Genomic DNA, 16,485 nt, shown 5'->3' with positions numbered 1-16,485 from the left:
TGTGCTCCCCTCACCCCGTTCTGCCCTGGGCTCGGGAGCAGGCAGCAGGGCGTGGTTTGTGTGTGGCGGTCTGTGTGTGCGGTCTGTGTGTGCGTGTGGTTTTGTGAAAGTACACAGAGGCTGTTTGCATGCATTGTAACAGATTCCCCTCAGGCTCCCCGTAGCGCCCACCCCCAGGACCACCCATTTGGGTACTCACCTCTTTCCTCCTAACTGCTGCATGAACTTTTCTTGGCTCAGGGGCTTGGGTGTTCCTCCCCTTCCCCGTTGTCCCTGTACCTTGCTGGTGTCACTTGGGAATGGGGGTGTCTGGCCACTCCAGGCTGCTCCAGACGTTTGCTTTTCCTCCTCTAAAGCGTAAGCTGGTTGCAGTTTCTGTCCAGGGTGGGAAATCCTTTCACATTTAATGTGCTGATCTCAGTTGATTACTGTACAGATTTCTTTTCTCATTAACAGAATTTTACTAACCTAAAGGGTACTTTATATTGTTTGTAGTCTCCCATTAAATAATTGAAATATTATTACTTTATAAAGACCTCATTAATTGTCAGAGGAGAACATTTATAAGAGCATATAAATAGCACAATTTTGTTTTATTTACAGAAATGATAAAAGTGAGTGATTATTAAAATTATACAAGTGAAACTTTGGGATAAGACTAATAACCAAGTTGATATATCAAAATTTAGAGCATAGGCTGTTTCAAAAATTTAGAAAACACTTTTTTAAGACTTCATGAGATGTTATAAAAACCAGGAAATAAATAACTGAAATCTAAAGCATTTATCAGTCATTTCAACTTTTAATCTTTAAGGGGGAGTGATGAATCTCATTTCTTTTAAACTAAACACGGTAAAATAAATCTTATTTACCATCCAAATTTGTGATTGGAGAGTCGAGTTTTACTGTATAGACTGATTCTTCACATTCAAAAAACCAGTGAAACACAAGGGACATTTTCCTGGTCTCTGTATGCAGTTTCCATGTAAACTCTATGTGGGCTGTTTGTCACATCGCCAGCCATTTTTCAGCCAGCCATTGAGGAAGGTAAAACTTAAGTTTTAATGTTAACAGGGAAGGTCAGATAAGAACTTGCTGTGACATCTGGTTGGTATGTATATTTATTCTTTCTGGAAAGATGACTGCAGAATGGTAGATGCCATTTAATAGCCACAGAAAATTAAATTTGGGGGGCTGGGGTTGTTGCTCAGTTAGTAGAGTGCTCACCTGGCATGCGTGAGGCACTGGGTTCCATCCTCAGCACCACATAAAAATAAAAATTAAAGGTATTGTGTCCACCTACAACTAAAAAATATGTATTTAAAAAAGTTAAATTTTGGTCTATCCTTATAATAGAAAAATATGTAGGCTTTGAAATACTGATATGTTTTTCTTTTTTTTTTTTTTAGAAATTTTTTTTTCTTTTTTTATTAGTTCAAAATATTACAAAGCTCTTGACATATCATATTTCATTCATTTGTGATATGTTTTTCTTAATGCTATGATATGAAAAAAATATTCCTAATATACTATTATGTTTAGAGGAAAAAATGCCTTTCATGCGATGAGGCCAGCTTAAGGGGCACGATGCCCCTGCTGCCTGGAGATGGCACTCCCTCCTGTTGCCTCTCCCTGCATTTCTCTGCGAGCTCACAGAGAGGCACGCGAGGCCTGGCGTTTCCCTGCCTAGCCTCATTTGAAGTCATCCAGGGCTGCAGCTCTGCGGGGTGCAGGCTTGTGTCTCTAGAGATGGCGCTTCTTACCCTCTGCTGGGTGTGCTCTTTGTGCTGACCCACCCGAATCTGCAGTCAGTGGTAGCCTTGAAAACATGGCAGCTCAAGCTTGGACCCCTGGGGGCAGGATGACTGCAAGCCTCAATTTCATAAGCATCATTGTGATTGCTATCAGTTCTGATATCTGTGATATGTGATGAGAAAATCTTAGCATTTAAAAAAAATATATTTATTTTTATGTGGTGCTGAGGATGAAACCCAGGGCCTTGAACAGGCTAGGCCAGTGCTCTACTGCTGAGCCACAACCCCAGACTCAAATTTTATTACTTTTTAGGGCTTGTTACCATATACTTATTCTAGGTTCAGCTAATAGAGGGGACTTTTTGGTTTCAAAGGGGTTTCCTTATTGCACAGTTTGTTTTTAATAATCCTGAGTCATTCAAGTGCGTTCATTTTGCTATGGCCTAATCCAGGTCATGATTTTCTTTCACTGTTTTCTTTTTTTTTTTTTTTAAAGAGAGAGTGAGAGAGGGGGGAGAGAGAGAGAGAGAGAGAGAGAGAGAGAGAGAGAGAGAGAGAGAGAATTTTTAATATTTATTTTTTAGTTCTCGGCGGACGCAACATCTTTGTTGGTATGTGGTGCTGAGGATCGAACCCGGGTCGCACGCACGCCAGGCGAGTGCGCTACCGCTTGAGCCACATCCCCAGCCCTTTCACTGTTTTCTTTAAGTGATTTTAAGTAAATTTATTTTTTAAATTATTTTGCATCTCTCTATATCAACTTCTCTATGTCAACTATCTTTTAAATTTTTATTTTTAGTCTATTTTAAAGGTGTACGTAAGAGGTAGGGGAGTGGCTCATTGATGGATTGCTTGCTTGGCAGGCACCAGGTCCTGGTATTATACTGGTACTGTGTATGTACATCCTTCCGTATGTATTTGATTACATGTTATTACAATAGCAATAGTTATTACAATAGCAATCAGAGAATCTGTGATTGAACTTAACATTTGAAAATTTTTGTTCTTTTTATACCTGCTAGACAGTCACTTAATGAAGACCCAATTGTTTATACACAGATGAGTGTTTTACAGAAGCTGCATAAACAAATTGGGTCAATGTTGTATTAGAGTTTTGATATCATGGTAGATTTACAATTGACAGTGGGTATGTGTCATTCTCTGGTAACTTTTTGTGGAATTCATTCTTTGGCAATGTCAAAGAATTAGTGCTGCATATAAATAAGCCCTATACTAGGCATGTTCACTTAAATTTTCCACAAATATTGGGGACCTTGTATGTGCCCAAGTAGTGTACTGGGTGCTGAAGATTTAACAGTGGGCAAAACAGGTGGATCAGTTGGCATGCTTTGAAGAGGAATGACGGGACCTGCTGCTTATTTCAAGAAACATAGCCACGGTGTTGAAGGCACTCAGAATAACTTACGGTAGAAAGAGAACTCGTTCAGGGGGCTGTGGCATTCACGCAGGGCACAGAGAGAAGTGCTCCCAGCAGGCGGGGGCAGTGGAGGTAGGAGTGAGTGTGTCTCGGTGAGTTTGGGGTAGATTGCGTAGGTCAGCATTTTAAAAGTTTGTGTTGTAAATTTTTATAGCTTTTAAATAGTTGGTGAATACATAATTGTTTATGTAAAAATGTGGATTTTAGGTGAGTTATTTTAAATTGGATGCTTGTGTGAAGAAATGGGATCTGTTTATTTGAACTGTGCAGTGTAATTAGTGGCTCTAACTTTTTCAGAAGACACAGTATACCCATTTTTTTTTTTAACTTTGAACGGATGTAAGTTTGGATGTAAAAAATTGACAATTTGATTATGATGAAAGTCTACCCTGGATGGCCAGCTTGAGGCCAGCCTCAGCAGTGAAGGATATCCTGTCTCAGAATTAAAAATGACAAGATCTGGGGAGTCCAGTCCAGTGAGAGTGTCCCTGGGTCAAATCCCTAGTGTGGGGGGCGGGGAAGGCCATCAAAGTCCTGTCACACACTGTTTAGCAAGCGCTGGCCAAACACAGACATGGTGGTGAGCTCCTGCTCTGAACCGAGGTGTGCAAGTGGCTTGTAGAAAGGAAAATAGGTTTCCTCTCGAAATTTCAAGTGAGGGACCCTGTGGCCTGAATTTTCAAAGTATATTTTGAGAGTTAAACTTAAAACTATTACTCAGTATATTTTCACTTAATCTATTTATATCACCTTTGACTATTTGAAATCCTTAAAGTAGTTTATAAACTGAGGTGATGTAGACAGGTCTTACTTTACTGAGGGTTTGTAATTTTTAAGTTATTTTCAGATTTCTTTCCTTGATTTTCCTTGAAACAGGGTTTCTAAAATGGCTTCACCACAATAAGGTGTTTAGAATGTTGGAAATTATTAATATATTTTCCTGAAATAAAAGTATCATCCTCAAAAAGCAGTTTCATCTTGCCAGACACATAATTAGGTTCCAGTGGGGTTTTATCTGGTGCCTGTTGGGTTGGTACCGTTTTTTTACTGTAACAGCTGGCAGATACTCTCAGGTGACTTTGGCATTACAGGAAGGCCTGGTGGCAGCGAGCCCACCAGGACAGTAGTGTCGTCTGTGTTCCCTGCTGCCATTGGGCAAGGAGGTGCCAGAATTTTCAGCTCCACTCAAAGGTTCCCCTTCAGATCCAGCACTTGGTTGGGTGCACGTGCATGCCTGTGGCAGGAAGAACCAAGTTCAAGGCCAGCCTCAGCAACTTGGTGAGACCCTGTCTCAAAATAATAGATAAAAAGAGCTGGGGAATGTGACTCAGTGGTAGAGTGACTCTGTGTTCAATCCTTTTCACCACTGGGGGGAAAAAAGCTCTCCCGTGGCAAGAGAGATTTAAAAAGACAGACAGACAGTACTGCAGCTGGCCTGCCGCTGTGCCAGGCAAGATGGTACATGGAGCTAGATGGGCAGGTTTTTCCTTGCAGTACTGGGGATGGACCCCAGGGGCACTCTGCCCCCAGATACACCCCCAGCCCTTCATACATTTTTTTTATTTTGAGACAGGGTCTTATTAAGTGGCCCAGGCTGGCTTCAAACTTGGAATCCTTTTGACTTCAGCCTCCGACGAGTTGCTGGGATTTACAGGTGTGTGGCGCTGTGCCCTGCTTCAGATGTGCATTCCTTCCATTTCTGAGAGTTGACCTCGTGGTTAGTGGACAGTAACTACCCCAGAGTGTGGTCCTGGCTGCACTGTGTGTGTAGTGTTGGGATGTGATCAGATCACCCCACGCTCTCTACACCTATGTAGTTGTGAAGCGAGAGCAAGTTCATCTGCCCTAAAGCAGTTTCTTGCCGTATTTGACTGTCTTGTCATTGCTATTGTCTTTTTAAACAGCAATTGTTTTTCACTTTATACATACGATATTTGTTATTAAAATGGTATTTTTCACGATTTACAGATGATGTTTAAATAGAACTCCGAGTGGCATGGGTTGCCTGGGGTTCTTAGGGAGGACTCTGGTATTGCAGGCATACTCTGCAGGAAATTAGCATGGGCCTCCAACAGGTGTCTTCAGCCATCTGTGTGCAGATCTGATGGCCCATTTATGCATGTGTCCTTTGTTGCGTGAACCAGCATTTGTTTCATAAGTAATATAGCCCTGTTTCTTTCATCCTATAAATTTTGTGTTTGATATACAGTTAATCCACCTTCCCTTGTTGATACATGCTTGGGTTTTCTATAAACTCAATGTGAGTATTTTTCATTCGAGCCTTATTTTTCCTCCTGCTGTGTTTGGATAAATTTAGGTGAGTGTCTCTGTTAGAATTTGTTCTTGAAAAATCTAGAGTAAGATTCTAGGGAGCCTTTTGAAAAATACTTGAGGAGATGGAGAATTTTATAACGTGGCATCTCAGATGGAGCGAACTAAAAACACTAGCGAGGCAGAGGAGCAGGCTGCAGCCGTGCACTCACCAGAGGAGTGGGAGGTGGCGGCCTGGCCTGGAAAACTGTAGTGGCAGGGGTCCTAGGAGTGGTTCTTGATGCCCCTTGTGCCTCTGGTGCTGAGAGGTTGACAGGCCTGGGCTGTCACTCGTGTACCCTGTTCCTCTAGTAATGACAGTTTTCTTTCTCAAGATGATGATTACTCTCCACCCACCAAGAGACCAAAGAGCAACGAGCCTCCACAGCCGCCTGTCGCAGAGCCTGCAAATGCTGGGAAGCGGAAAGTGAGGGAGTTCAACTTCGGTAGGTTCCCGTGGAGCAGGGCCTCTCCAGCTCTGTGCTGTGGTGACAGGCGGAGGCCCTCAGCGGGGACAGCAGCGCTATGGTCTCTTCTGGAAAGTGGGCCCAGTCAGTTGGGTTCGCTGAAGCCTTAAGCATGTAGCTTCTGGCGTTAAGCACAGTGAGCGGACTCTGTTGATGACTTAGCAATTATTTCTCTTAGCATTAAAATCTCCTTTTATTTAAGGACTGTTTGACTCCTTGATTTTCATTTTTGTTTTGTGTGACTACCACCTGCTAATACACCAGCCCCCAGTCCCCAGTCAGTAGATTAAGGGACTAAATAAAATATCCATGGTGAATTGTATGTGTGAGCCGTTCTTCCGATAAAGAGAATGCTTATCTCATTTATGTTTGAAAACAACATTTTATTCATTCATTCATTCATTCATTTATTTCTCTATCTTTCTATTTATTTGTGGTGCTGGGGATTGAGCCCAGGGCTTTGCCCATGCTGGGGAGGTGCTCGACTCGGAGTCACGGCCCCAGCCCTGGAGGCAGTGTCTTTAATATCCTCCCTTGTTAAAGTCACAACTACTCGATGGAGATTGAATTTTTGTCTACATAAATTTATTCACGCTTATGTTCTTTAAGACTCTGTGAAGTCGCAGCTACGCACTTGTCAAATCTTACTTCCGCCCAGCTAGCACCCGCCCTGGAGGATTCCTGAGTCCCCTGGAGGCCCTGCTCTCTTGCCCTTGTCTTGTGGTGTTTAACTGGACTGGTCTTCTCTGACCACCTCCTTGTCAGAAACTGAAAGGCTTTAAAACAGGGAGGTAGTCATTGGGAAGGGGTTTGAAAATAAACTTCAAAACGTTCCTTATAATCTCCTTTTGAAATCATTCTAAGAACCACAAAAGGGGGAGAAGCCCTGGGAAAGCAGTGCAGAGGTGGGCTCAGAGCAGGCGATGTGGGTCATGGAGGGCACAGCGACACCTGCCTGCGCATCTGATACTGACCGGTCCTCTCAATTTTCAGAGAAATGGAATGCGCGAATTACTGATCTACGTAAACAAGTTGAAGAGTTGTTTGAAAGAAAATACGGTATGTCTAAATGGAAGAATTCTTTTAATTCTTGGTTGGAAGTATTTAAACAGTGGAGTTAGTGTTCACCATCGCAGGTTGAGGAGCGCATGGCCAGGGCTGTCCTGGAGCCGTGCCTCCCTCACACACTGTCCCCAACAAGGTCATTTACAGAGGTCACTTTCAGAGGCTGGATAGTGGAAACTTTATTTTTTAATTTCCTTAAATGCCTATTAACATTTCTTTTAAATGTTGAGTATACACATCTGGGGATATCTTTACATATCATGACAAAGTCTTGGATTTTAAAAGTTACTTGAAGATGGTTTTCCTGAGCTGCTTCTGGTCTGCTGTGTAATAAGTTCATTATTCATTGAGATGCCTGTATTTTCTGTTGTTCATATATAAATAAGTTTGTTAGATTTCAGAATCTTTACTTCTTTACTTTCCTGCTTTATCCTGTAGTTATTCTATGTAATGGTGAAAGAAAAGCGATTTGTTATCACCAGATGGTATATATCAAATGCTCATCTAAAAAAAGCAATAATCATTGAAAAATGTCATGTGTTTTATCTTTTCCCCCTAGTCCTGGGGATTGAACCCAGGGTTGTATTCATGCCAGACAAGGGCTCTTGCCTCCTATGAGGCAGGCTGCAAAATTCTGTAATACAGTTGGTTTTTTTGTTGTTGTGGTTTTATTTTGAGCAGGGGTCTTATAAAGTTGCCTGGGCTGATCTCAAACTCTTGGGCTCGAGCAATTTTCCTGCCTCCGACTCCCAAGTAGATGGTACTCTACAGGTGTGCACCGTTGCACCCAGTTCAATATATTGAAATTTAGCTTGCAAATCTATTATAATGTTTTCCTGCATCATTTAATTTCTTATTTCTTTTTTGTCTCGGTAATTGAACCCAGGAGTAATCTACTACAGAGTTATATCCCTAGCCCTTTTTTTTCCTATTTTGAGACAGATCTCTGTTAAGTTGCTGAGGCTGGCTTTGAAGTTGTGATCTTCCTGCTTCAGTCTGCCTACTTGCTGGGATTACAGGCCTGCACCATGGCGTCCAGCTGCCATTGAATTTCTTTATGTGAAGTTTTGTAGCATTAGAACTTATATTGCTGTTATTTACCTTAAGAAACTTGAACATAGTTTTTCTTGAATCCAGCAGTGCTTAGCCACTGAGCCATGTCCCTGGCCCTTTTCTGTCTTTTTATTTTGAGACAGAGTCTCTGTAAGTTGCTGAGAGGTTGGCCCTGACTTTGATCCTCCTGCCTCAGCCTCCTGAGCCACTGGTATTACAGGTGTTCCCCACCGTGCCTGGCTCAACATTTGTTTCTTTAATTTTTTTTTTTTTTTTTTTTTGTTGTTGTTGATAGGCCCTTTTCTTATTCATTTATTTGATTGCGGTGCTGAGGATCAAACCCAGTGCCTCACACATTGAACCACCATCCCAGCCCCAACATTTGTTTCTTTGTCAGGGTCAACAAACCAATTGCTCAGTGAAAATCTAGAATTAAGAGTAAGTTTGCTAACTTTTCTGAAATGCTTTCAGTTATTTCCTTAAGGTTCTTTTAGTTTTCCTCCCACTTTGTCAGAGTTTCAAGCCTGTTTTTGTATGTGCTTTTAATTGCTCCATTTCAAAGCAGAATGCACCTGACATACTTTGTGTGGAAGCCATGTGACATAGTGAAGAGACCACAGGCTCTGGGGACAGAGTGCCTGAGTGTGTCTCTGCCCTCTGAACTTTGTGTGAAGGGAGAAGGCACACCTGTCCTGCAGGTCTGAGGCCGCAGAGTGCTGCACATGGCACCTGCCCAGAAGCCCATGACCCGCGCCCTGCCCTGCTCTCACGCTCGGTTCTGGCTGTTCTGGGTAGAATGGCTTAGTGCTGACATGACGTTATTGATTTCCGCTCCCATAAAGTGTAGCGGGGTTACATTTTGAGCTTTTGTTGTGAATATGATTTATTCAGTTATTTTGCATAGAGCAAGGAAAATAATTGTTTACCAAATCTTGTGAAATTGCGATCACAATCTTCACATCTTAAAATTTCAAAGCTACCTTAATGGCAGTTTCTTTAGGGCAGACATTTTCAGAGGTCTGTAAATGTGTTTTTTAGATTCAGCATATCAGCAAAGGAGGGGCTGTGCATCTCCCTTGGCACTCATGTGTGACATGGCACTTGAAAGTTAATGTTCAATAAATAGATTTCTGTTCACAATACCAGTAAAAAATGAGACTTAATGGGGAGGGCAAGCTATATCTGATTATTCCTGTTTCCCAGGCTTTGGACATTTCATAACTCTTGTATTATTTTACTGTTGAATAAATAAGTATTAGCAGAAATTTTTCATTTCATAAGTTTCCCCTCCTGTTATATAAAAGAAATCCTTTGTGAACCCACAGCATTTAGACCACGTGTGTCTTCTACACGCTGCTTTTGTTCCCGGCACAGCCACCCCGGGAGCGGGTGGTGCTCCTTTCCCTTTCACACTCTGCCTCCATTTTCAGCAGAAAATCTGGCTCTGTCTGCACTGCCTTAGGTTAGGGTTAGGGGGACAGAATATGGGTTCCTGGGTGTTCTTTTAGTTCTCATGGACTTTTTTTTTTCCTGATTCAGTTTTACTAACAGGAATAAGATAAAATGATAGGCACCCAAGAACAGTGTGTGTTTGATTATTACTTTCTACAGCGTGCTCAGATCCCTGTCTTGTAATGACTTGATCCCTTTCTCTTTTTATCGTTAAAGCTCAAGCAATAAAAGCCAAAGGTCCGGTGACGATCCCATACCCTCTTTTCCAGTCTCATGTTGAAGATCTTTATGTAGAGGGACTTCCCGAAGGAATTCCTTTTAGAAGGCCGTCTACGTATGGAATTCCTCGACTCGAGAGGATATTGCTTGCAAAGGAAAGGATTCGTTTTGTGATCAAGAAGTAAGACGCGTGCACTTCACCATTTCTTGCCTTTGTTCTCATTAGGACGTGATTGACACTCATGAGCCACGAGGGTTGTATAAATGTTTGGGTTACTATATGTAATTTTATCTTCCACTTTTAAGTTGGTCTGCATGAAGAATTGCCTCAGTATGCTACAATTGACTTTTGAACTTCAAACACTTGCCTCTACCCAGTGGGCCTATAATTGTCCTTTTCCTTCCATTTTTTGCTAGGTATACTAATGTATGTCTTAGTTTTAGTTCTAAAAATTTCAAAGCATATGTGTAAATATATGAGTGTACAATATAAAATAAATGAAATAGTAGAAGTAAGAATGAAAAGGAAAACTAGGGCTAGGCATGTGGTGATGCACACTTGGGAGGCTGAGGCAGGAGGATGGCAAGTTTGAGGCTAGCCTGTGAAATTTAGTGGGGCCCTAAGCAACTCAGTGAGATCCTTTCTCAAATAAACAACAAAAAAAAAGGGCTGTGGGTATAGCTCATGGTAAAGCGTCCTGGTTTTAATCCCTAATAACGAAAAAGAAAAGCTCTAAATTTTTTAGCATTGACTTTAAAAGTGTAGGGTTTTTTTAATCTCAGAATTTAGTAAATGTGGGGCTGGGGATGTGGCTCAAGCGGTAGCGCGCTCGCCTGGCATGCATGCGTGCGTCCCGGGTTCGATCCTCAGCACCACATACCAACAAAGATGTTGTGTCCGCCGAGAACTAAAAAATAAAAATATTAAAAATTCTCTCTCTCTCTCTCTCTCTCTCTCTCTCTCTCTCTCTCTCTCTCCTCTCTCACTCTCTTTAAAAAAAAAGAATTTAGTAAATGTTTTGTTTCACAGTTTATTAATATTATTCAGACACTATGAATTTTGCTGACATCATTCTATATGAATTTCTGACATATTTAGAATTTTAGTTACCAGTTGTTAGGTGTTGGGAAGTAGATAATCTTGAAAATAATATAAAATTAAAGGATCTCAACAGGCGCCGTGGCACACGCATGTAATCTCAGTGGGTGGGGAGGCTGGGGCAGGAGGATTGTGAGTTCAAAGCCAGCCTCAGCGATGGTGAAATGCTAAGCAACTCAGTAAAAACCTCTCTCTAAATAAAATAGGGTGAGGGATTAGTGGTCGGGTGCCCTGAGTTCGACTCTTGGTCGCACCCCCCTCCCCCAAATTAAATAATCTCACCTAAAATTTTTGTAATATGCTTATTAAAATGCCTTTGGGTTGCGAAGGTGCCTGTTTTCCTGAGAGGACACAAGATCCCCAAGGCACCTTAGGAGACTTTACAGTTACCGTTCTGTTCACACTGTAGATACCCCAGAAACTTAGGTTTACTGTGCCCCAGAGTCCAGGAGGTCTTTTCTTCTTGACACCAGCCTTCGTGGCGTGGCGTCAATATGGACTCGGGTTCCCATCTCGCCACCTGCTTCTGGTGGTCCTCACTGCTCACTTTGCCTTTCAGACACGAGCTCCTGAACTCCACGCGGGAAGACCTGCAGCTCGACAAACCCGCGTCCGGAGGTGGGTCTCCAATCTTGGCAACAGCAGAAGGCTGTGTGCCTTGGTCTCTCCTTTGAACCAACTGTGGGGAAGGAGGGTACCATGGCCACAGGTGGGGTGCCACCGCAGGCACAAGAGTCCTCCAGAACCATAGCTCGCTTTCTCAATGGTGGCCCATCGCGAATAGTGGGGAGGGACATCCCGTTACTGGGTAGACAGAACTGAAGGAACCCTGCGTGTTCTACTTTTGAGAGGCAGAGTTTTGCTTCATCACCATTTTTTTAGTTGGACTGGTCTCTCCTGGTCCCTGGGCCCCTCATTTAAGGGCTGGGTGTGGCGACCGCTCCTGGGCCTGGGGGCTGGCCTTTCAGAGCAGGTGGCTGCAGCCCTGTGATCGAGTCCTTCTTTGCAGGAAGTACAGTGTATTTCTTTATGTTCTTGTTTGCCTTTGTCTGGAGTGGAGGGGGGCAGGGGTGGAAGATGGAAGCCACATGGCTGGAGCTGGTGTCATGGAAGTATTCTGCCTGTGGGGTCACATCCCTGGACTTTCATTGCAGAATGACTTGCTTGTTCTTGAGTAAACCAGCTTTTTCCTGGCTTTATTGAACTTGGTTTCATTGGTTCTTTTTTTTTTTTTTGCTCAGTCAGCATCTCTTTAGTAATGAAGCACTCTGACATCTTAGAAATGGCTTAGTCACAAAAAGGAAAAAAAATGTCATTTTATGATCATGATATGTCACAGTCTGAGCCCTTAAAGCCACGAAATTGAGAAAATTTATGTATTTATTCTTACAGTCAAAGAAGAGTGGTATGCCAGAATCACTAAGCTAAGAAAGATGGTAGATCAACTTTTCTGCAAAAAGTTTGGTAAGTCTGTTTTTTTCCAACTGAAGCATATTATACAATTTTTTTTTAAAATTTTAGGAAAGTAAGATGAATCTGACTCACCTTCAGATTCTTCATAGCATATTTGAAGATCTTTTTAGTTGTAGATGGACGCAATACCTTTATTTAATGTGGTGCTGGGGGTCAAATCCAATGCCTCACACGTGCAAGATGAGCACTCTAGCACTGAGCCACAACTCCAGCCCTAGGATTTTTTATTTTAAGGGGAGATAGTAGAGTGATTATAAGTACCTTTTCCTAATGATTTTGTTTGGCTTGTTGTGCTGAGGATCAAGCCCCAGGTCTCGAGCCTGCAAGGCACACATAAAGCCCCATCCCAGCCTGAGTGACTGCTTTATTTGTGCTGGTAATTTGATGAAAGAAATTAAGTCAGGCCAAGAACAAAGAAATGCAGTGAGCCCCTGTGTAAACTACCAGGTGCAGAAAATTCAGTGTCACGTGCAGGGAGGGCCATATGTACTGGTGTTATGTAAATCCTTTGAATTTTTTAGAGCTCTGGACATGGTTTCAGAGTGGGGATTAGTAAATTCAGTTTTATGCTTTTTAGTTGTAATTTTATGCTATTCAAAAGTAGAGAGAAATAGCACAGTGATCCCCAGATTCCCATTAGTCCAGTCCCACGGATCCTTGAGATTCTGTCACATCTCCTTCTCTTGTCCCAGGTTCCTCTTCTTCTGTCTTTGCATGAATATTACAGAGCAGATCACTGGCATCCTGTCACTTAGCCATTCTGCGTGTGTGCCTACGCAGCATGGACATTTCCTCATGTCACATCTGACAAAACCAAGAGCTGTTTCAGGCATTGGAATTGTAGGTTGGAGGCCCATCTGAGTGACAGCGAGAGGACAGCTCGGGATGTGGCTCAGTGGTAGAGTGCCCCAGGCCCAGTCCCCGTCCTGCTCCCACCCCCAGATTAAAACAATTTCCTGTATCAGCTCATCCAATCTTTAATTGAGTTTTTTTATTTATCTGGAAAATAGCTTAAATAATTTTGCTTTGAATTTGGATCTAAACAAGGGTCATGCTTAAACTTGTTGTGTGCCTCTTTTAATCTAAAACAGTCTCAGTTTAGTGTTTTTATTTTTCATCCCATCAGTTCTTAGCTGAAAATTCTTTTCTTTTTTTCTTCCTCCTTTTCTTCAGATTTCCTTCCTCTTACCTCTCCACATTCAACTTTCCTTAATGCTTATTGTTGGTCTTGTTAGGGCAGACCTGCAATCCCAGCTGCTGGGAAAGCTGAGAAATGATCACAAGTTGGAGGCTTTGTCTCACAATAAAAATAAAAACCGCTGGGGGTATATAGCTCAGTGGTAGAGCACTTGCCTAGTATATGTGAGGGAGGCCCTTGTTTCAGTTCCTGCTAAGACAGAAAATACATATACTTTGGGACTGTATTAAAATATGACTTCCACACAAACTTAGTTTCCTGCATTGCTTTAATTTTCTTCAGCTGAGGCCTTGGGGAGCACTGAAGCCAAGGCTGTACCGTACCAAAAATTTGAGGCGCATCCTAATGACCTCTATGTGGAAGGGCTACCAGAAAACATTCCTTTTAGAAGTCCCTCTTGGTATGGAATCCCAAGGCTGGAGAAAATCATTCAAGTGGGCAATCGGATAAAATTTGTTATTAAAAGGTAAGATTATCATCTGCAGAAACAGGTTTTTAAAGTGTTTCCTAAGATGCATTTGATGAAGATGGGACGTTGTTTTCCTTTCAGTAGAACTCTTTCTCTATATTTAAAACCAGAAAACGACATTTAGCTTCATCTTCAGCAGGTGTTGGTGCAAGATGTACAGAACTGGGTCTGTCCTGCGCTTGATAGGCGTATGCACACAACAGAGCGCTCAGTGTCCCTGAGCGTGGTCAGGGGAGTCGGTGAGGACAGCAGCACCTCCAGGTGCATACAGAATAGAAGAAGGGTGTTTCAGACACCAGATGGCATAAGGAGATGGGAGGTGTCGGCTTGCTTGCATGTCTCTACATGGAGCCGTCCTGCATGGAAGGAGTGATGCCTGGCACCAAGGGCGTGGTGTAGTGGACACTGGGATCCAGACTCAGGCGATAAGCATAGGGAAGCCAACAGATGCAGTGACAGTCAATGAAAGGTCTAGAACACATTCTTCTTGTCATTGCTTGGGTCTGCACTTTCGAAAGAGAATTCTGGTTTGATAGATGAGGGTTAGTTTGGCTCATCTTTACTCACAGAAGGACTGTGCAATGGTAGACTGTCGCTTGTTGGTAGTTGTGTGTATTTATTGGGACTGAGAGTTAGAAGGGAGAAACTGTTTTGTGGTATAGCTCCTTGAAGATTTAGAAATAGCAGTCTGCCTTGGTTTGGAGGAAAGCAATTATTTTGCACATTTAAGCATAGAGTGCCTTTAAAGACCTCTGTGTAATTCCATGTGAGTATGTGAAGATTGCTATTTTCAAAATGAACTAGTAGCTGGACACAGTGATTCTTGCCTGTAATCCCAGAAGTTCTGGAGGCTGAGGCAAGAGGATCAAGAGTTCAAAGCCAGACTCAGCAATTCAGTGAGACACTGTCTCTAAATAAAATAATACAAAAAAGGGCTGGGGATGTGGCTCAACAGTCAAGTGCCCCCGAGTTCAATTTCCAGTACCAAAAAAAAAAAAAAAAAAACCAAGAAAAACTAGGCACCCAAATGGTTTTATTTCACTGCAAAGACATATTTTAAAATAATTCTCAGTGTACAGCTACCTGAGAAAGGTCTTTAAATTGTTCCTAAATGCTCTGTCATAACATGATTCGTACTTTGACAGACCAGAACTGCTGACTCATAGTACAACTGAAGTCACTCAGCCAAGAACCAACACTCCAGGTAAGAGAGTGCGGAGTCCGTCCCTCTCCTTCCCTCAGACTCCGTCTTGGCGAGCCGTGGAGCCCTCCTTCCTGCCTCCCTGCCCGCGCCTCTTGTGAAGCTGGGCACAGGCACAGGCAGTGTGGACAGCTGGGCATTGCTGTAGCCTGATGCTGTCTGGCAGCCACCTGCGCATCTGCCTGTGCATTCTGTGCTTCCCTGTAGCCAGATTGGTGTGTTTCCCTCTGTAATCTCCACTCGGGAAAACAGGCGACACGTGTGTCCTCTGACAGTCTGGGGTCTTTTACACTTGGAGCCTGTCTTGGTTCTAGCTGGCCACAGTGCATCTGCGCAACAGGCCCACGTGGCCAGTAACTTTTCATGTTAGACCAAACACACACAGAATTGTATCCCACTCCTCGGGCCCTGTTGTTAGTGAGCTCCCCCGGTGCCCGCCCTGCGCAGGGCTGAGGCCAGGCCCCAGTGGAGGAAGTGTGTTTTTCCTTCCCATCTTCTTGTTTATTGTTGCCCAATGTCAGCAAAGGGGATGGTACTTTATAGATCTTTTGTGGTTTGGGGACACCAATTGTCAAGGATCTGTAAATAGCCATGTGCAGTCTTCTGTGGCGTTCCATGTGCCAGGAAAGGAATGTGGACGGCAAGGTAAATCCCAAGTTTGCCTTGGGTGTCCCTGAATTTTCGAAATCATCTTTGTGAATACCAAGGTGACCAGCATGAGAGTCGGGTATATCTTGTACGTGTCCTGATGCAGCACCAAGAAGGGATTTAAGAAAACCATGAGTTTTGAGTGCTCTTGCAAGAATAGGTTTTTCGTCATTTACAACATAAATTTAAATTTGAATTCTCCTTCCTGCATCACTTCTCATGCTTGACAAATACAGGAAAGCCTTCTTTTCCTTACTACCCAGGGTTTTTGTTTTTAAACCAAAATTAAGGGCATCAGTGGAAACAAATTATCTCCATTCTTGTGTCTACATCTAATGTAATTGATTACATCTAATTTTTTTCCCCAGTCAAAGAAGATTGGAATGTTAGAATTACCAAGCTACGGAAGCAAGTAGAAGAAATTTTTAATTTGAAATTTGGTAAGTAGAACACATTGGTTATGTCTTCCTGAGCTTAAAAACAAATGAAGGCCATGTTCTGAATAAATTAAAAGTTCAGGACCTACAGAAAGTTCCAGAAGTTTGTGATAGTGTTTATTTCTCCTCTAAACTTGGTACATAACCCAAGCAAATCATTATTTCTTTTGGCTGCAGTGTTCTCGAATGTCACTGTGGGAGA

At 42.6% G+C, this 16,485-nt stretch overlaps 1 protein-coding gene across 9 annotated transcripts in view; it reads left to right on the top strand.

The window, feature by feature from the left end:
• The window catches only part of GTF2I (general transcription factor IIi), a 91,419-nt gene that overhangs the window by 56,496 nt on the left and 18,438 nt on the right, over positions 1 to 16,485 (top strand). For all 9 annotated transcript variants that reach the window (XM_081297922.1, XM_081297921.1, XM_081297928.1 and 6 more), the window contains 8 exons: positions 5,838 to 5,948; positions 6,963 to 7,028; positions 9,756 to 9,939; positions 11,417 to 11,475; positions 12,250 to 12,321; positions 13,811 to 13,994; positions 15,143 to 15,201; positions 16,215 to 16,286. In XM_081297922.1, coding sequence (XP_081154048.1) covers positions 5,838 to 5,948; positions 6,963 to 7,028; positions 9,756 to 9,939; positions 11,417 to 11,475; positions 12,250 to 12,321; positions 13,811 to 13,994; positions 15,143 to 15,201; positions 16,215 to 16,286 — 807 coding nt within the window. The remainder of the gene's footprint in view (positions 1 to 5,837; positions 5,949 to 6,962; positions 7,029 to 9,755; positions 9,940 to 11,416; positions 11,476 to 12,249; positions 12,322 to 13,810; positions 13,995 to 15,142; positions 15,202 to 16,214; positions 16,287 to 16,485) is intronic.

Source organism: Spermophilus citellus (genome assembly GCF_964194105.1).
Source record: "Spermophilus citellus genome assembly, chromosome: 6".
NCBI lineage: Eukaryota > Metazoa > Chordata > Mammalia > Rodentia > Sciuridae > Spermophilus > Spermophilus citellus.
Note: the sequence above shows the minus strand (reverse complement) of the source record. Positions and strands in the feature narration are given on the sequence as shown.